The sequence below is a fragment of the Sorex araneus genome, chromosome 2 (assembly GCF_027595985.1).
Source record: "Sorex araneus isolate mSorAra2 chromosome 2, mSorAra2.pri, whole genome shotgun sequence".
NCBI classification, from domain to species: Eukaryota; Metazoa; Chordata; class Mammalia; order Eulipotyphla; family Soricidae; genus Sorex; species Sorex araneus.
Window position 1 is genome coordinate 33519027 of NC_073303.1, and position 15696 is coordinate 33534722.

At 48.1% G+C, this 15696-nt stretch overlaps 1 protein-coding gene across 1 annotated transcript; it reads right to left on the reverse strand.

Moving 5' to 3' along the window:
• Positions 1 to 12894: 12894 nt before the first annotated feature.
• RPP21 (ribonuclease P/MRP subunit p21) lies at positions 12895 to 15417 on the reverse strand. The gene is made up of 5 exons (XM_012935245.2): positions 15320 to 15417; positions 15150 to 15250; positions 14985 to 15067; positions 13208 to 13333; positions 12895 to 13036 (listed from the first exon to the last, which is right to left on the reverse strand). Exons 1-5 carry the CDS (start codon positions 15374 to 15376, stop codon positions 12939 to 12941), a joined length of 465 nt encoding a protein of 154 aa, XP_012790699.1. The 5' UTR covers positions 15377 to 15417; the 3' UTR covers positions 12895 to 12938.
• Positions 15418 to 15696: the final 279 nt, after the last annotated feature.

The following is a 15696-nucleotide window of genomic DNA, read 5'->3' on the forward strand; positions in this document are numbered from 1 at the left end:
GAAGAGAAATAGGAACTGGAGCAATAATATGGTGATTAGGGCACTTGCCTTGCTCCTGTTTGATTCAAGTTCGATCCCAGTCATCCCAAATGGTCCCCTGAACATCACCAGGGGTAATTTCTGAGTGCAGAGCCAGGAGTACCCCTGAGCACGGCTGGATGTGACCCTGGAACAAAACTAGCAAACAAAAGAACTAAAAATAAGTTAAAATTTTAATTTTTGGGGCCGGAGCGATAGCACAGCGGGTAGGGTGTTTGCCTTGCATGCTGCTGACCCGGGTTCAATCCCCGGCATCCCATATGGTCCCCCAAGCACTGCCAGGAGCAATTCCTGAGTGCAAAGCCAGGAGTAACCCCTGAGCATCGCTGGGTGTGACCCAAAAAGCGAAAAAAAAATTATTATTATTATTTAATTCTTGGTGTAACGCCCTATTTAGAATCTTAGAATTTCTGGAGTGCATGGCTGCATCTGCAGATGCTTGACTTCTCATACGCTAGACAGGAGCTTAATGGCACCAGGGTGATACAACAATCTTCACACACTTTCCTCTAAGGAAACTTTACTGGATCATTTTTAGTGGAATATTCCACTAAAAAAAAACAGGCAATACAGGGGCCGGAGCGATAGCACAGCGGGTAGGGCGTTTGCCTTGCACGCGGCCGACCCGGGTTCGATCCCCGGCATCCCATATGGTCCCCCAAGCACCGCCAGGAGTGATTTCTGAGTGCAAAGCCAGGAGTAACCCCTGAGCATCGCTGGGTGTGACCCAAAAAGCAAAAAAAAAAAAAAAAACAAAAAAAAAGGCAATACAAGGTAAATTATTATATTCTGTTTTGGGAGCAGGCTTTGGGGGTTGGGGTGGAATAATTCGAAATATGGTGGTGGGAAGAAGGTGTAATGGTGGTGGGATTGCTGTTGGAATATTGAATGTAATCACTTATTGTGAACAGTTTTGTAAAAATAACAAATTTTTAAAAGTAGAAATAAAAATAAAAAGTAATGTGATAATATTAGGCTTATTCCATCACAAAGTCTGTCACAGCAGCTTCCCACAAAAAAGAAAGAAAGAAAGCAAAGAGAGGAGGGGAAGGAAGGAAGGAAGGAAGGAAGGAAGGAAGGAAGGAAGGAAGGAAGGAAGGAAGGAAGGAAGGAAGGAAGGAAGGAAGGAGAGAGAAAGGAAGGGAGGGAGGATTAAACAACTTTACTGGTCAATTCTGCCACCGTCAGGCGGTAGCAAATATCCAAGTGGTGTATCACCAGGCTTTCCTATGTTCCGCTATGCTCAGTAGCTCTTTTTTTTTTTTTTTTTGGGGTCACACCCGGCAATGCACAGGGTTATTCCTGGCTCTTCACTCAGGAATTACCCCTGGCAGTGCTCAGGGAACCATATGGGATGCTGGGATTAGAACCCGGGTCGACTGCGTGCAAGGCAAATGCCCTACCCGCTGTGCTAATGCTCCAGCTCCCATCTCAGTAGCTCTTTATCTAGGGAAGTGGTCTGCTTTACATTAGCTTAGCTTTGAGCAGCACAGGGAAACTCCACAGGAAAAAAAAAACAACTATACTCCTATTCTTTTCTTTTGCTTTCAGGCCACACCCAGCTATGCACAGGGGTTACTCCTGGCTCTGCACTCAGGAATTACTCTTGGCGGTGTTCGGGGGACCATGTGGGATGCTGGGAATCAAACCTGGGTTGGCCACGTGCAAGGCAAATGCCCTACTCACTCTGTTATCGCTCCAGCCCCTACACTTCTATTCTTATCAATTCTTCAGAGCTCACTCTTCTGTTTGTGGTCCCTGAGTAGTTCTCTAAGGCCAGTAGACTACAGATAAATAAATTTGAGCCTGGCTACATAGAATGGCTTAGAATATGACTTCACTAGCCAGAAGTGGATGACTACAGTGTTATAGCTCCAGTCAAAGATGACATAAACAACAGTGGTGGCAGTAGTGTTTGGAGGGGTGGTGGTCCAGGGAAATAGGTAGAACACTTGTCTCACATGTGTTAGGCCTTGGTTCCAGAATTCCATGTCTGACATTGCAAAAGAAAAAAGGGAAAAAGAAAAAAGAGGAATGAAAGGGCAATTCTCCCAGTGGAAAGAGTTTCATTCAGAAACCCCCCCGCCCAAACACACACACCAGAGAGTTTCCTTTGTTTCAGGAGAAATATCTTGTGTGGTTGAGTCCTCACCAATACATAGTCTGCATTGTCATCAGTTTAGCTGAAAAGAATAGTGAGCATGTTTTGCGAATGGTCGACCCATGTTTAATCTCGAGCACTACACCTAAGCACCACCAGGAATGGCCCTGAGCAACATACACAGATAGTCCCAGCACCCACTGGGTGTGATAAAATAAACAAGGAACAAGAGGGGCTGGAGCGATAGCACAGCGGGTAGGGCATTTGCCTTGCACGTGGCCGACCCGGATTCGATTCCCAGCATCCCATATGGTCCCCTGAGCACCGCCAGGAGTAATTCCCGAGTGCAGAGCCAAGAGTAACCCCTGTCCATTACCAGGTGTGACCCAAAAAGCAAAACAAACAAACAAAGAGATAAGGAAAGTGGAGAACCCAAAAGTGTAATTGTTGAGCAATGTTTCTTCTTCTGGGGGTTTTTCTGGGCCTCTAGGATCCCACCCAGGGCCCTGGCATCCAAACTGTTCCATTGACACATGTTAAAGTCAGTATGTCCTACCATTCCGCAGCTTGCTGCTTGTATTAGTGGGAGGTGAGAAATAAAAGTCCAATAATGGTGCTCACCTGCTTGACTTACTGATACATTTAAAAGGGGCAGTCAGAGCTGAAAGCATACATATTGGCTGGTGTTTTATTGGTCTTCCCCTGGCTCAATACTTTTCCTGCCTCTGGGTACTGATAGTTGCTGAGTTCTTTTCACCCTCTCTATCACGTCCATCTCTTTCATGGATGGATTCAGGGTGGAACGCTCTCTCTTATAACCATGGTGAGGCTTAATTCTGTGGGAAGGTACCCACTTGAGACACGTAAATAGATAGGAGAGGTCGCATGGCAGTGGAATTTCTGAGAAGTAATAAATCTAACTATGAGAAGCAGTTAGCTCATCTCTTCTCACCCTGGTCGTAAAGATTGGAGGGGGCAGCTCTGGCCAGGAAGGATATATGACTTAACTGAGTTAATTGGTTGACAGTACCAGTACCACTTGGTGGGAAGCAGCCCTGGCCATGAAGGATTTATGACTGAGTTAATGGACTAAAAGAACTACCTGGTGTTTATACAGACATGGAGTTGGAGAGTCAGGAGCTGGTACACCCGTGTCTTGGATCCTGTGTCTAACTGATAAGATGCTTTCTTGATATATGGGAATGTTTTTCTTTCTTTCTTTCTTTCTTTCTTTCTTTCTTTCTTTCTTTCTTTCTTTCTTTCTTTCTTTCTTTCTTTCTTTCTTTCTTTCTTTCTTTCTTTCTTTCTTTCTTTCTTTCTTTCTTTTTATTTATTTATTTATTTTTTTTATTGAATCACCAAGTGGAGGGTTACAAAGTTCTCAGGATTATGTCAGTTATACAATATTCAAACACCCTTCCCTTCACCAGTGCCCATCTTCCGTCACCAACCCCCCCAGTATATCTGCCGCCCCCTCCCACCTCCCTAGTCCCCACCCTTGTACGTGATAAGTTTCACTTCATTTACGCTTATCTCGATTACATTCCATGTTTCAACACACAACTCACTACCGTTGCTGGGGTTTCCCCCCAAAAAGAAAAAGACAGTCCTATTGCCAATGAGGCATTTGATAGTTCTCCATTACTAAGAATATAGAGATATTAAGTCCTGCTGTTTGTTACATAACTTTTCCTTTTCCCCCTTGCCCCGAGCCACCGAGTTCACGCCTGTTTAGTAATCACCACGCTGTCTGACAAAGGGAAAAAAACCGAAGAGGATGATTATTTCCCGTCATCAGCCGGCGTGGGGCTCTGTCTTAGGTGATAGTCTAGTAGAGTGTCTGGAAGCAGTTTCTGGAACCAAAGCTCTTGCGCTGATATCGGCTCCGGCTCGAGATACCACCAGCGTCCCGCTGGTCCATGTACCTAATTTTTCCCCTTATTTCCCATTCCCACGCCACCAGGTCTGTTTGCTTAATGGACATCACACTATGTTTGACACCACGCCACGTTTCTTCCCGAGAAAGAAGGATATTTCTTCTCAGCCGGCGTGGGGATATAGCTTAGTTCAGTCTAGAGAGATGGCTACCATTTTGATTGCCTTCAATATTTCAACAAAATACTTACTATTCTTGTTAGGATCACCCACAAAAGTCCGACCCATTAAGAAGGAACCATTACATATTGCTGATACTAAGATGACATTAGGTCGCGCGGCTGCTGGCCGCGCGGTTTTGGGTTTCTGTCTAAAGTCCAGGGAAAAAGTTGAAGGAGATTTCTGCACGGGGGACCTGGCGGACACTCTCAAGTCACATACTGCAGGTTGCTGGTGGGCTGCTGGTGTCCCAAGCAGCTCCCTCCTCTTCGTCAGTCATTCTGGGGGTGCGGGCGCGGAGAAATGGGAAAGCCCACGTGGCTGCACTCTCTTTAAGTGTCTGATGTGGGCGGAGACCGGTACTTCCCCGCCCTCGATCCCCTGCCAGCTGCGCCGCGCATTTGGGTGCGTCTCTCCATTTTGTGCTCAGAGAAGTGGGGTAGATGCTGTGCTGTGCCCAGGAGAAGTTGAGGGAAAGAGAGAGAGATTAAAAAAAAAAAAAAAGAGAAACGCCGGTCCCCCGCTCGGGGGACCCGGCGGACACTCTCAAGTCACATACTGCAGGTTGCTGGTGGGCTGCTGGTGTCCCAAGCAGCTCCCTCCTCTTCGTCAGTCATTCTGGGGGTGCGGGCGCGGAGAAATGGGCTCTTTCTTTCTTTTTTTTTTTTTTCTTTTTTTTTTTTTGCTCTTTGGGTCATACCTGGCCATGCACAGGGGTTTCTCCTGGCTCTATGCTCAGGAATCATCCCTGGCGGTGCTCAGGGGACCATGTGGGATGCTGGGAATCCAACCTGGGTCGACTGCGTGCAAGGCAAATGCCCTCCCGCTGTGCTATTGCTCCAGCCCCATGTCTTGCTTTCTTGATGTATGGGAATTGGGAATGTCTCCCTGTGAGGATCTGGCCCAGGACAGACCACAGGAATCTATTTAGCTTTCTTAAGACTCTTTTTACAGGAGTCCTCATTCTAGAATAACTTGTCTATCTGTCCCTGAGCAAGGAATTTGGATATAGGCACCCTGGGTCGCAAGAAGGGTGGTGGTCAGACCAGATAACCAGACCCATATCACACAACCCATATCACAAGACCCAGGACTGCCCCCAGAACCGGGACATTCCTGAATATTGGCGTGAATACTGATCTCTAAAGCCATAGGCTAAGGAGTGATGTCCTTTTAAATGGATTGGTTAAGAAAGTTTGTAATATTACAAATCTATTGGCTATGAAATGCGCGGGCTCTGCTGTAATGGCCGGGGAAGGCCTATATAAGATCTTCTTTGGGGAAGCTCGGGGGTCTTGCCCAACCTGCTGGACCTGCGTGTCTGCGTAGGCGGCTGGACCCTGGCTAGCCAGTCTTACAATAAACCCTGCTTGCTGTTTGCAGTCTCTGGAGTCTCTTTGTCGTTATAGGGAGATCTCGATCCGAGCCCTAACACTCCCTAATTGGGAATGTTTTCTTGATATATTGTTCTTGTATGCTTTTGTTCATTTATGAACTGTTTGAAGTTATTTCTGCCTTTGGAATTGTTTATCTCTGAGCTTGCTCCTGATGCCTGTGTGCCCCGGATGGCTATATAAACCCTCTGCTGTAAGCCCTCAGGGTCAAGCTCTGACCCCCTGCTTCGGCAGGACAGCTCGCCCCGGATTGCTGGAATAATAAAGTCTTGGTGTGTGTTTTGCAATCCCGCTGGACTCTTTGTCTCTCTGAATACTGAGGGGTGGTCTCGACCCTAACACAACACTGAAACTGCAAGAATTAGGGCCTAGGCCTGATGAGATCTTCCTGGGACAAGTGACGACCCTGAGGAGGGAGCCCACAGAGACACAAACTTCAACAGTGACAGAAACGGCGATTAAGGACCTGAAGAAGATTTAGGCGTTTGCCTAAACTCGGCTGACCCGGGTTCGATTCCCAGCATCCCATATGGTCCCCTGAGCACTGCCAGGAGTATTTCCTGAGTGCAGAGTCAGGAATAACCCCTGTGCATCGCTGGGTGTGACCCAAAAAGAAAAAAAAATAAAGATTTGCAAGCTTATTTCCTCATCTAGAGAAACTCATTGTAGCTGGGGTTGAGGAAGTCTAGCTTGTACCATTCTAATTCTGATTTGGCAGCAGGGGTCAAATGTTAAGGGCCATTCAAACTAGAACCTCCTTTTAAAATGTTTAAATGTTGCTTAGCCCTTAAGTGGGAATTCCTAAAGTAGAGGAAATCCAGTTTATATCTCCTAATATTTTCTGAAAGTCGTTTAGGAAGTTTAAGTCATCAATCCTAAATGGCACTTTTTGAGGCACAATGATGTCCCTATTTATTAAATGGCTAAGGTATTCAATGGAATGTTCTTTCTGACTTTATGCAAAGCCCTGCCTGAGACAATTGCTCTTTTACTTTTAATTTTTTTGAATTGTAACACCTTTATTTCATAGCAATTTACCAGTCTAAATCACAGTAACACTAAATCAAAAGAACTTTATCCTGCACAAAAACTTGGCCCGAGAAATAGTCACTTGAATTTTCACTGGCTTACATTTTGATGTTGGTGGGCCTCATAAGTGGCTTATGTGAATCGGGGAGGAGAAAGACGGTCACTTTCTCCCCATCTGCCTCTGCCACCCGGAACCCAGGGTACTGGGTTCTTGTCTCACCTCTCAGAAAGGAATTTCAGGAGTAGATGAGCAGTAAAGTAAAACAGATTTTTATTTAGAGGTTTTTTGAAGGGAAGGAGAAGAGAAAGTGGGAGAGTGGGGAGTTGCTCAAGAGAGAACCCGGGCTTTTCCAAGGGCACAGAGAGCCCCTACATACATCCCAGCATTAGATAGGAAAGCATGAAAGTACGATGTGGGCACCACATGTACTCAGCCAAGTGGGCGCAAGCAGCACATGGGCTCGGGCGGCATATGCGTGCCCTTTCCTTTGCTCAAGGCGGCTTGTACACGGTTTCTCCAGCCTGCCCCCACCTGGGGCTTCTACCCAGACAGGAGTCCATTATGAGGGTTGTTGCTAAGTGGGTAGAGTTGGGTGCGACCTTTAAAACTCCCGTTCTTGACCTTTGTTCCTGCTGGATCTTCTCTCGAAGGATGATGTCGGTGGGCCCCACAGGTGACTTATGTGAATCGGGGAGGAGAGAGACGATCACTTTCTCCCCATCCACCTCTGCCGCCCGGGACCCAAGGTTACTTGCAAAAAAGGAATTTCAGGAGTAGACAAGCAGTGAAGTAAATAGATTTTATTTGGGGGGTTTTTGAAGGTGTGGAGGGGCAAGGGAGAGAGGAGAGAGAAGAGAAAAAGAGGGGAGAGAGAGAGAGAAAAATGTGCTCTACAGAATGTGGTCTTCTCCAAGGGCAGAGAGAGCCCCTACATACATCCCAGCATTAAACACAAAAGCACGAAAGTTCACATCTCAGGGCTGGAGCAATAGCACAGTGGGTAGGGCATTTGCCTTGCCCGCGGCCGACCTGGGTTCAATTCCCAGCATCCCATATGATCCCCAGAGCACTGCCAGGAGTAATTCCTAAGTGCAAAGCCAGGAGGTAACCACTGTGAATCGCTGGGTGTGATCCAAAGAGAAAAAAACAAAACAAAACAAAAAGAAAGTACACATCTAGAGCTATGCGAGCACTACAAGTCTTGGTCACGTGGGTACAGGCAGTGTATAAGCAACCCCCTTTGCTCATGGTGGCTTTTATAGGGTTTTCCTAAGCTGCCCCCACGTGGGTTTTTTTTTTTTTTTTTGCTTTTTGGGTCACACCCAGCGATGCTCAGGGGTTACTCCTGGCTTTGCACTTAGGAATTACTCCTGGCGGTGCTTGGGGGACCATATGGGATGCCGGGGATCGAACCCGGGTCGGCCGCGTGCAAGGCAAACGCCCTACCCGCTGTGCTATCGCTCCGGCCCCCCATGTGGGGTTTTTTAACTAGATGAGTCCATTGAGAGGGTTGTTGGTAAGTGGGTAGAGTTAGGGGTTGTCTTCTTTGAAACTCCTTTCTTGACCTTTCTTTGTTCTGATGCATTTTCTCTTGGGGGTAGATCCAGCCTTCTCTGGTCTGGGCTAGTTGAGGGCTAATCAGATTAAAGGAAGGAATTGAGGGTTCTCCAGTAATCTTCTTCATGCCCTTTCTGTAGGGAGGGATCCAGCTGTTGCTGGAGAAGGTGTTATCAGGTCTTGCTTTCTGCAGCCACAAGGTGGGTCAGACTTAGGACTGGTGGTTTTATTACTTCCTAGGAATTTCATTGTCATGATTTGGGGGGGGGGAACATCCCTAATCTACCTGCCTACATCAGAATAATAGCTTGAAGCTGATCACTGGTTTGAGCGGTTATTAAGATATCATCCATATAATGAATAACATAAGTTTCAGGGGACTGGTTCCTTATAACTGTAAGACCAGGCCAACAAAACTTTGAGAAATAGTGGGGCTGTTTAGCATTCTTCAAGCAAAATCCTTCATTGATATCGGGCTCTAAAGGACTTGATGACTGAATAGTGAAAGCAAACTGTTCCTTATCTGCTTCTGTCAGAGGGATGGTAAAGAAAGTTATTTTAGATTTTTTTTTTTTTTGGCTTTTTTGGGTCACACCTGGCAATGCACAGGGGCCACTCCTGGCTCTGCACTCAGGAATTATCCCTGGCGGTGCTCAGGGGACCATATGGGATGCTGGGAATTGAACCCAGGTTGGTCGCGTGCAAGACAAATGCCCTACCCACTGTGCTATCTCTCCAGCCCCCAAGAAAGTTATTTTAAATCAATTATAATAATTTTCCAATTTCTAGGAATCACTGTCCATGATGGAAGGTCAGGCTGTCAAGGCTTCATGGTTAAATTGCGGCCTTTGATGCAGATTATGCCGAAGTGGCAGTGGCAAGTCTCTGTTCATGATTCCCAGGTTCCTCAATATTTTCAAGAATGAAAATAGGGCTGGAGCAATAGCACGGCAGGTAGGGCATTCGCCTTGCACATGTCCAACCCGGGTTCAATCCCCAGCATCCCATATGGTCCCCTGAGCACCATCAGGAGTAATTCCTGAGTGCAGAGCCAGGCGTAACTCCTATGCATCATTGGGTGTGACCCAAAAAAGAAAAAAAAAAAAAGAATGAAAATATTGGACTGGAACAATAACAAGGCAGGTAGGGCATTTGCCTTGCACGAGGCCAAACCAGGTTCGATTCTCAGCATCTCATATGGTCCCCTGAGCACCACCTGGAGTAATTCCTGAGTGCATAAGCCAGTAGTAATCCCTGTGCATTGCTAGGTGTGACCCAAAAAGCAAAAAAAAAAAAAAAAAAAGAAAATATTGAATAATAAAGGATGCAAGGACCTAAAAGATCCTTGTCTGGCTACTTGCCTTACGAATTTCCCATTTCTTAGTCTCACTGTGAGCCTAAACTCTGGGGAAGAATTTTTTTTTTCTTTTTGGGTCACACATTTTGGCAATGCACAGGGGTTACTCCTGCTTCTGCACTCAGGAATTACTCCTAGTGGTGCTCAGGGGACCATATGGGATGCTGGGAATTGAATCCAGATTGGCCGCATGCAAGGCAAACGTTCTACCCGCTGTGCTATGGCTCCAGCCCTCCTGATGGTCATTCTTAAGGTGGATGAAACATCTTTCTGGCTTCTCTGCTCTGTGACCCCCACTTTCCCCTGGAGAGTGGAATGTCACAGTTTAGGGATTCAGGCCACCCCAAAGTGCTGGCTCTGCTCTTCCTCTGTCCCAGAGGTGTGAGAGGATCATGATGAACCCTCATCTCCACCGAAGCGGCCTGCAAAGGTCTCACCTCAGCTTGGAGGTTCACCTCCCGCCACCTAGCGTGTGCCCTGAGATATTCTTTCTGCTCTTGCTTCTGTCCCAGAGGCCCAAGAGGTGTGCAAGTCCTAACCGTCTCACCTTGGCTTAGAGGCTTCCATCTAGCCCTCTGGAAAGCCCAGGAATTTGCATTTGCCCTGAGACATCTTTTTCTTGGTCTCCATCTTCCAGTCACCCGTAAGTACTCTGCCCCCAGACTATAGACTTGATCCTTCTCTGTGCGGAATCCTATGGCATTTTTCCTAGGACTGACTCTGAAAAAGCTTGTTTCCCTGGGAGATGCCCAGAGGCTTGCCCCTGGATCCTGTGGCAGCACAGCCTGCACTTGCCCTAATGGCAGTGTGTAGTGTGAAAGCAGCAGAGGCCACAAGGCCAGCTTTAGGTGTGCAAGCTACAGCTATAGGGACTAGTAAGGTAGTGATCCACCATCCCTCTCACAGCTCTAGGTCATTTTTATTCTTTTTTTCTATGTGGGTCACACCCAGTGATCCACATGAGTTACTCCTGGCTCATGCACTCAGGAGTTATTTCTGGTGGTGCTCAGGGAACCATATGGGATACCAGGGTGGGCCGAATGCAAGGCAAACGCCCTAACGGCTGTGCTATCACTCCAGCCCTAGGTCATATATATATATATATATATATATATATATATATATTTTTTTTCCTTTTTGGGTCACACCTGGCGATGCACAGGGGTTACTCCTGGCTCTGCACTCAGGAATTAACCCTGGCTGTGCTCAGGGGACCATATGGGATGCTGGGAATTGAACCCGGGTCAGCGCGTGCAAGGGAAACGCCCTACCCGCTGTGCTATTGCTCCAGCCCCGCTAGGTCATTTTTATTCTTCCTTCCTCCTTTCTTCAGGAGGCAGATCTTTCCTTCAGATCTTTAGGCATGGGGCTCACTGAAACTTTACAGCATCTACCTATTACTACTCCCTTTATTTTTGGGCTAGTGCCTGTTTATATTAGCTCAGAGCCTAAAGCTGGTATTTTTGGCACCCAGAACTTGTTTGCTGGGGCCAGAGCAATAGTACGGCGGGAAGGGCATTTGCTTTGCACGCGGCCAACCTAGGTTTGATCCCCTGCATCCCATATGGTCCCCTGAGCACCACCAGGAGTAATTCTCGAGTACAGAGCCAAGAGTAACCCCTGAGCATCGCTGAGTGTGACCCAAAAAGAAAAAAAAAGCTTGTTCGCCAATCCAGTGTTATTCCGGGTCCCTTGGCAGGGTCCGACATCTGTGGCTGAGTGCAGTGTTCCTTCTTCTGTCCCAATTAGGGTCTCTGTGTGACGAACGCTTAATGATTGTTGGGTTTCCTGATGTGGGTTTTACCTTGTGGTGACAGAAGGCACTTATGGAGGAGGTAGGCCTCACAGGTAAGGAGCAGCTAAGTTCGACACCCCAAGTGTCTTTTTTTTTTCCTTTTAAAAACATCATCAAGGAGTCCAAGAGACAGCACAAGAGTTAAAGACCTGGGCTTGTATGGTGAATCCCAACTTGATACTTAGTACTGTGTGATTCTCAAAGCACAACTGGAAATGATCACTGAGCACAGAGCCAGAGTAAGTGTGGGCGCCACACGGTGAGGCCCTAAAAACCAGAATCAATTAACCAAACAAACAAAAATCCATCAAAGCTGGAGGGTAGCTCAAAGGCCTAGAGCACATACTTTGGCAAGTAGGAGCTCTTGGTATCACACGGTCCCCAAACACAGAGCCAGGAACCACTGGGTATGACCCCCAAATAAACAAAAACCCTAAAATACAGTTCAACAGGGCTGGAGCAATAGCACAGCGGGTAGGGCGTTTGCCTTGCACGCGGCCGACCCAGGTTCTAATCCCAGCATCCCATATGGTCCCCTGAGCACCGTCAGGGGTAATTCCTGAGTGAAGAGCCAGGAGTAACTGCTGTGCATCGCCGGGTGTGACCCAAAAACCAAAAAATAAAACACACACACACACAAAAAATAAAATACAGTTCAACAACACTAGCAGACAACTTGGTGTTTAAGTCAACAACTCATAGGGATGGGCTCTCGAACATTGCATGAGGGAAAAACAAGCATGAAAAGGTGTGAATCTGTAACTGTACCCTCACTGTGACTCACAAAAAAAAAATATATATATATATATAATAAAAAATAACTTTAATAAAATGCAATTTATCATAAAAAATAAAATATTTTCTTTTCTTTAATTTAAAAAGTAGATTTTAGGGACTGGAGCGATAGCACATCGGGTAGGGCGTTTGCCTTGCACGCGGTCGACCTAGGTTCAAATCCCAGCATCCCATATGGTCCCCTGAGCACTGCCAGGAGTAATTCCTGAGTGAAGAGCCAGGAGCAACCCCTGTGCATCGCCAGGTGTGACCCAAAAAGGAAAAAAAAAAAAAAAAGTAGATTTTATTTCAAAGGAATCTAGACTGTCAAGAATTGTACAACAATCTTTCTTTTTTTTTTTTTGTAGATTGACCTTTTCTAACTTGTGGTTATTTGCAAAATAAAATTTCTTGTCTTGTACTTTAAAAAAACCAAAAAAAAAAGTCAACAACTCAGAACTGAGGCTGGAGAAGATAGTACAGCAGGTATGGCACTTGCCTGGCACACATCTGACCTGGATTCGATCCCTGGCTCCTCACATGATCCCCCTAAGCCCACTAGGAGTAAACTCTGAGTACAGCGGGCTGGAGCGATAGCACAGCGGCTAGGCCATTTGCCTTGCATGTGGCCAAGCCGAGTTCAATTCCCAGCATTCCATATCCCGAGCACTGCCAGGAGTAATTCCTGAGTGCATGAGCCAGGAGCAACCCCTGTGCATCACGGGGTGTGACCCCAAAACAAAACAAACAAAGTAAGCTTTATTTATTATTTATTCCTAGAAGAGAGAGCAAACCCATCACTGGGGACTAGCGTTTTGAGGCTGTGCTTTCTCCTCTGGACGGTGGGCCGGCTCCGGGCAGGCTACATTTGGCAGGGGACACGGTGGTTTGGAATCTGTTACAGACGAGCAGAAATAGTTAGCTAAGATTCTGGCACCTTTTGTACCGACCCAGGAATCACCCACCATGTCCTCTTGAACGCTAATGCCCCTCACGGCCACCCTCAGGGGAAGGTACCTGTTCCTACCCCTCGCCGAACCCCTCCTTTTCCTCTACCACCTCTCACCTGCCTGGTTCCCCAGCTGGGCCTCGGGCCGGTCTCCCCAGAGCAGATGTCCAGGATCATTGAGGAACCGTTGGCTGCGCTGGCACGTGAGGCAAGTCTGGACTGTCCAGTGCAGCCCTCTGCGGCCTGGAGTGAAAAATGGGGAAAAGAAACAGAACGCAGGTATGGGAGAAAAGGTTTTCAGTTCTGCCCCCACTGTTGTCAAGCAGGAATTCTACCCTTCTGCTTGATACTATTCCTTTAGGGCCTATACACAACCTGTTTCTTGGAACTCTTTTAGATCAAGTCCAAGCACCTTTACAAGATTCCTCAAGCCCTGTTTCCGACTCGAGTCTCACGTCTTGCCCTTGCCTACCTCACACTCCAGCCTCCTTTACTCATATTTTCTTGGCAGTACCACAGTCTTGTCTGAGGGCTCACACAAACTCAGAATTTCTATCACCCACTTGCTTTACCATGACCTTCATCACTGCTGGCATTAGTAACATAGCATCTTATTTCTCCAATTCAAATTTCATAGTATTTATTTTATTACTATTATTTTTGGCTTTTGGGTCATACCCACGATGCTCAGGGATTACTCCTGGTGTTGCTTGGGGGACCATATGGGATGCTGGGAATCAAACCTGGGTCAGCTGCGTGCAAGGCAACGCCCTATCCGCTGTACTATTGCTCTGGTCCTCTAAACTATTTTGTTTTATTTTATTCTGACCCATTGAAACTATAATTTCAACAGACTAATGAATCTAGCATAAAGCTTGACACATATTAAAAAGCATCTACTGGAATAAACATAGATTAAAAACAAGTCCTTGTTGGTCCTGGGTAACCTGTGAGATGGCGCAAAGGGCTAACTAAAGTGCTTGCATTGTATTGTGGGTATCAGTCCCTGCTCAGCCGGTGTCTGGGTAACCCCAGTACCATCGGATGTGGCTCCAAACCAAAACATTGTGTTGGGCAGGTGATAAATGATGACTGAATTCTGTTCCCTAAATTACATCTACTGGAGCGATAACACAGCGGATAGGGCAGTTGCCTTGCACGCTGTGGACACGGGTTCGATTCCTCTGTCCCTCTCAGAGAGCTGGGCAAGCTACCGAGAGTATCTGGTTGGCACAGAAGTGGCATATTCAATATGGCAAAAACAGTAACAACAGGTCACACAATGGAGACGTTACTGGTGCCCGCTCGAGCAAATCCACAGGCAACGGGACAAGAGTGCTACAGTGTGTTAAATAACATCTATTATGCATAGACTGTCTTTCGCAGCAACTTCTTTTCCGTTGCATAAGTCAAACCTGAACTTTTTTTTTTTTTTTTTTGCTTTTTGGGTCACACCCAGCGATGCTCAGGGGTTACTCCTGGCTTTGCACTCAGGAATTGCTCCTGGCAGTGCTTGGGGGACCATATGGGATGCCGGGGATCGAACCCGGGTCAGCCGCATGCAAGGCAAACGCCCTACCCATTGTGCTATCGCTCCGGCCCCCAAACCTGAACTTTAAAACCTTAAATCTGGGCTGCGTTTGCCTTGCACGCAGCTGACCCAGGTTCGATTCCCAGCATCCCCTGTGGTCCCCTGAGCATCGCCAGATGCGACCCAAAAAGCAAAGCAAAGAAAGAAAGAAAGAAAGAAAAAAAACAACCCTTAAGTCTGTCCCAGTGATGTTAACCAGAGCAGGGGGAAAGTGGGCGCCTGCAGATCCCGCCCGCCTCGCCTCTGCCGCCCCCATCCCCGGCCGGCGCGGCTCGGTCTCCCCTTCCCAGGAGGGGCGCTCACGTCTCTGGCGCTGGGTGCAGGTCAGGCCCGGGATGAGCAGGGACGAGCAGCCGCGACACAGAGTCCTCTTCACGGCGGGGTCCCTGCGGGCAGAGGGGACAGGCTCGCGGGGGTCGCTCTCGCCCCTCCCGCCCGCCGCGGGGCCCGGGCGCCGCCCGCGCTCACCGCCGCAGCACCAGCCGCTTCGCGATGGTCCTCTCGGTGTGGCAGTAAAACCTCGCCAGCGCCTGGTTCTCGGGGTCCTGCGCGAGCACGCAGTGCGCGGCCTGCGGGAAGGACAGCGGTCACCCGAGACCCGGCGGACGCCGCCCCGCCGCCCCGCAGCCCGTTCGCACCTGGTACAGGAAGCTGAGGCGCTGCAGGGCCTCGCGGTCCTTCACCGGCCCCGCCATCCGCGCCGCCCGCCCCAGGCCCCGCCCCGGAAGGGCCCCGGGCGCCCCGCAAAGCCTCCCGGGAAGTGTAGTTCCGGGCCCGCGACAGCCCTCCCCCGACGCCAGTCTACCAGCGACGTAGGGGTGCCACCCCGCCCCCACCAGCTGAAGCCCAGGGGTCTTTGGAGTTTGGGCTTCTTTCTAGTCTTCTACAGCCAGGCCCATGATCAGGTTATAGTAGAGAGAGAGACTGTAAGAGGAAGAGGAGGGGATGTTAAGTTGCTAACCAATTTCTGGACAGGCACCTTATTTTTTTCCCCCTCCGGTTTTGAGGCCAAGCC

Excerpts from the sequence above, each read along its gene's own strand:
- RPP21 (XM_012935245.2), bottom strand. The coding sequence starts at position 15,376 with ATGGCGGGGCCGGTGAAGGACCGCGAGGCCCTGCAGCGCCTCAGCTTC. Across the intron at positions 15,251-15,319 it reads GCCTCAGCTTCCTGTACCAG|GCCGCGCACTGCGTGCTCGC; the intron begins GTGCGAACGGGC and ends TCCTTCCCGCAG. Across the intron at positions 15,068-15,149 it reads AAGCGGCTGGTGCTGCGGCG|GGACCCCGCCGTGAAGAGGA; the intron begins GTGAGCGCGGGC and ends CTCTGCCCGCAG.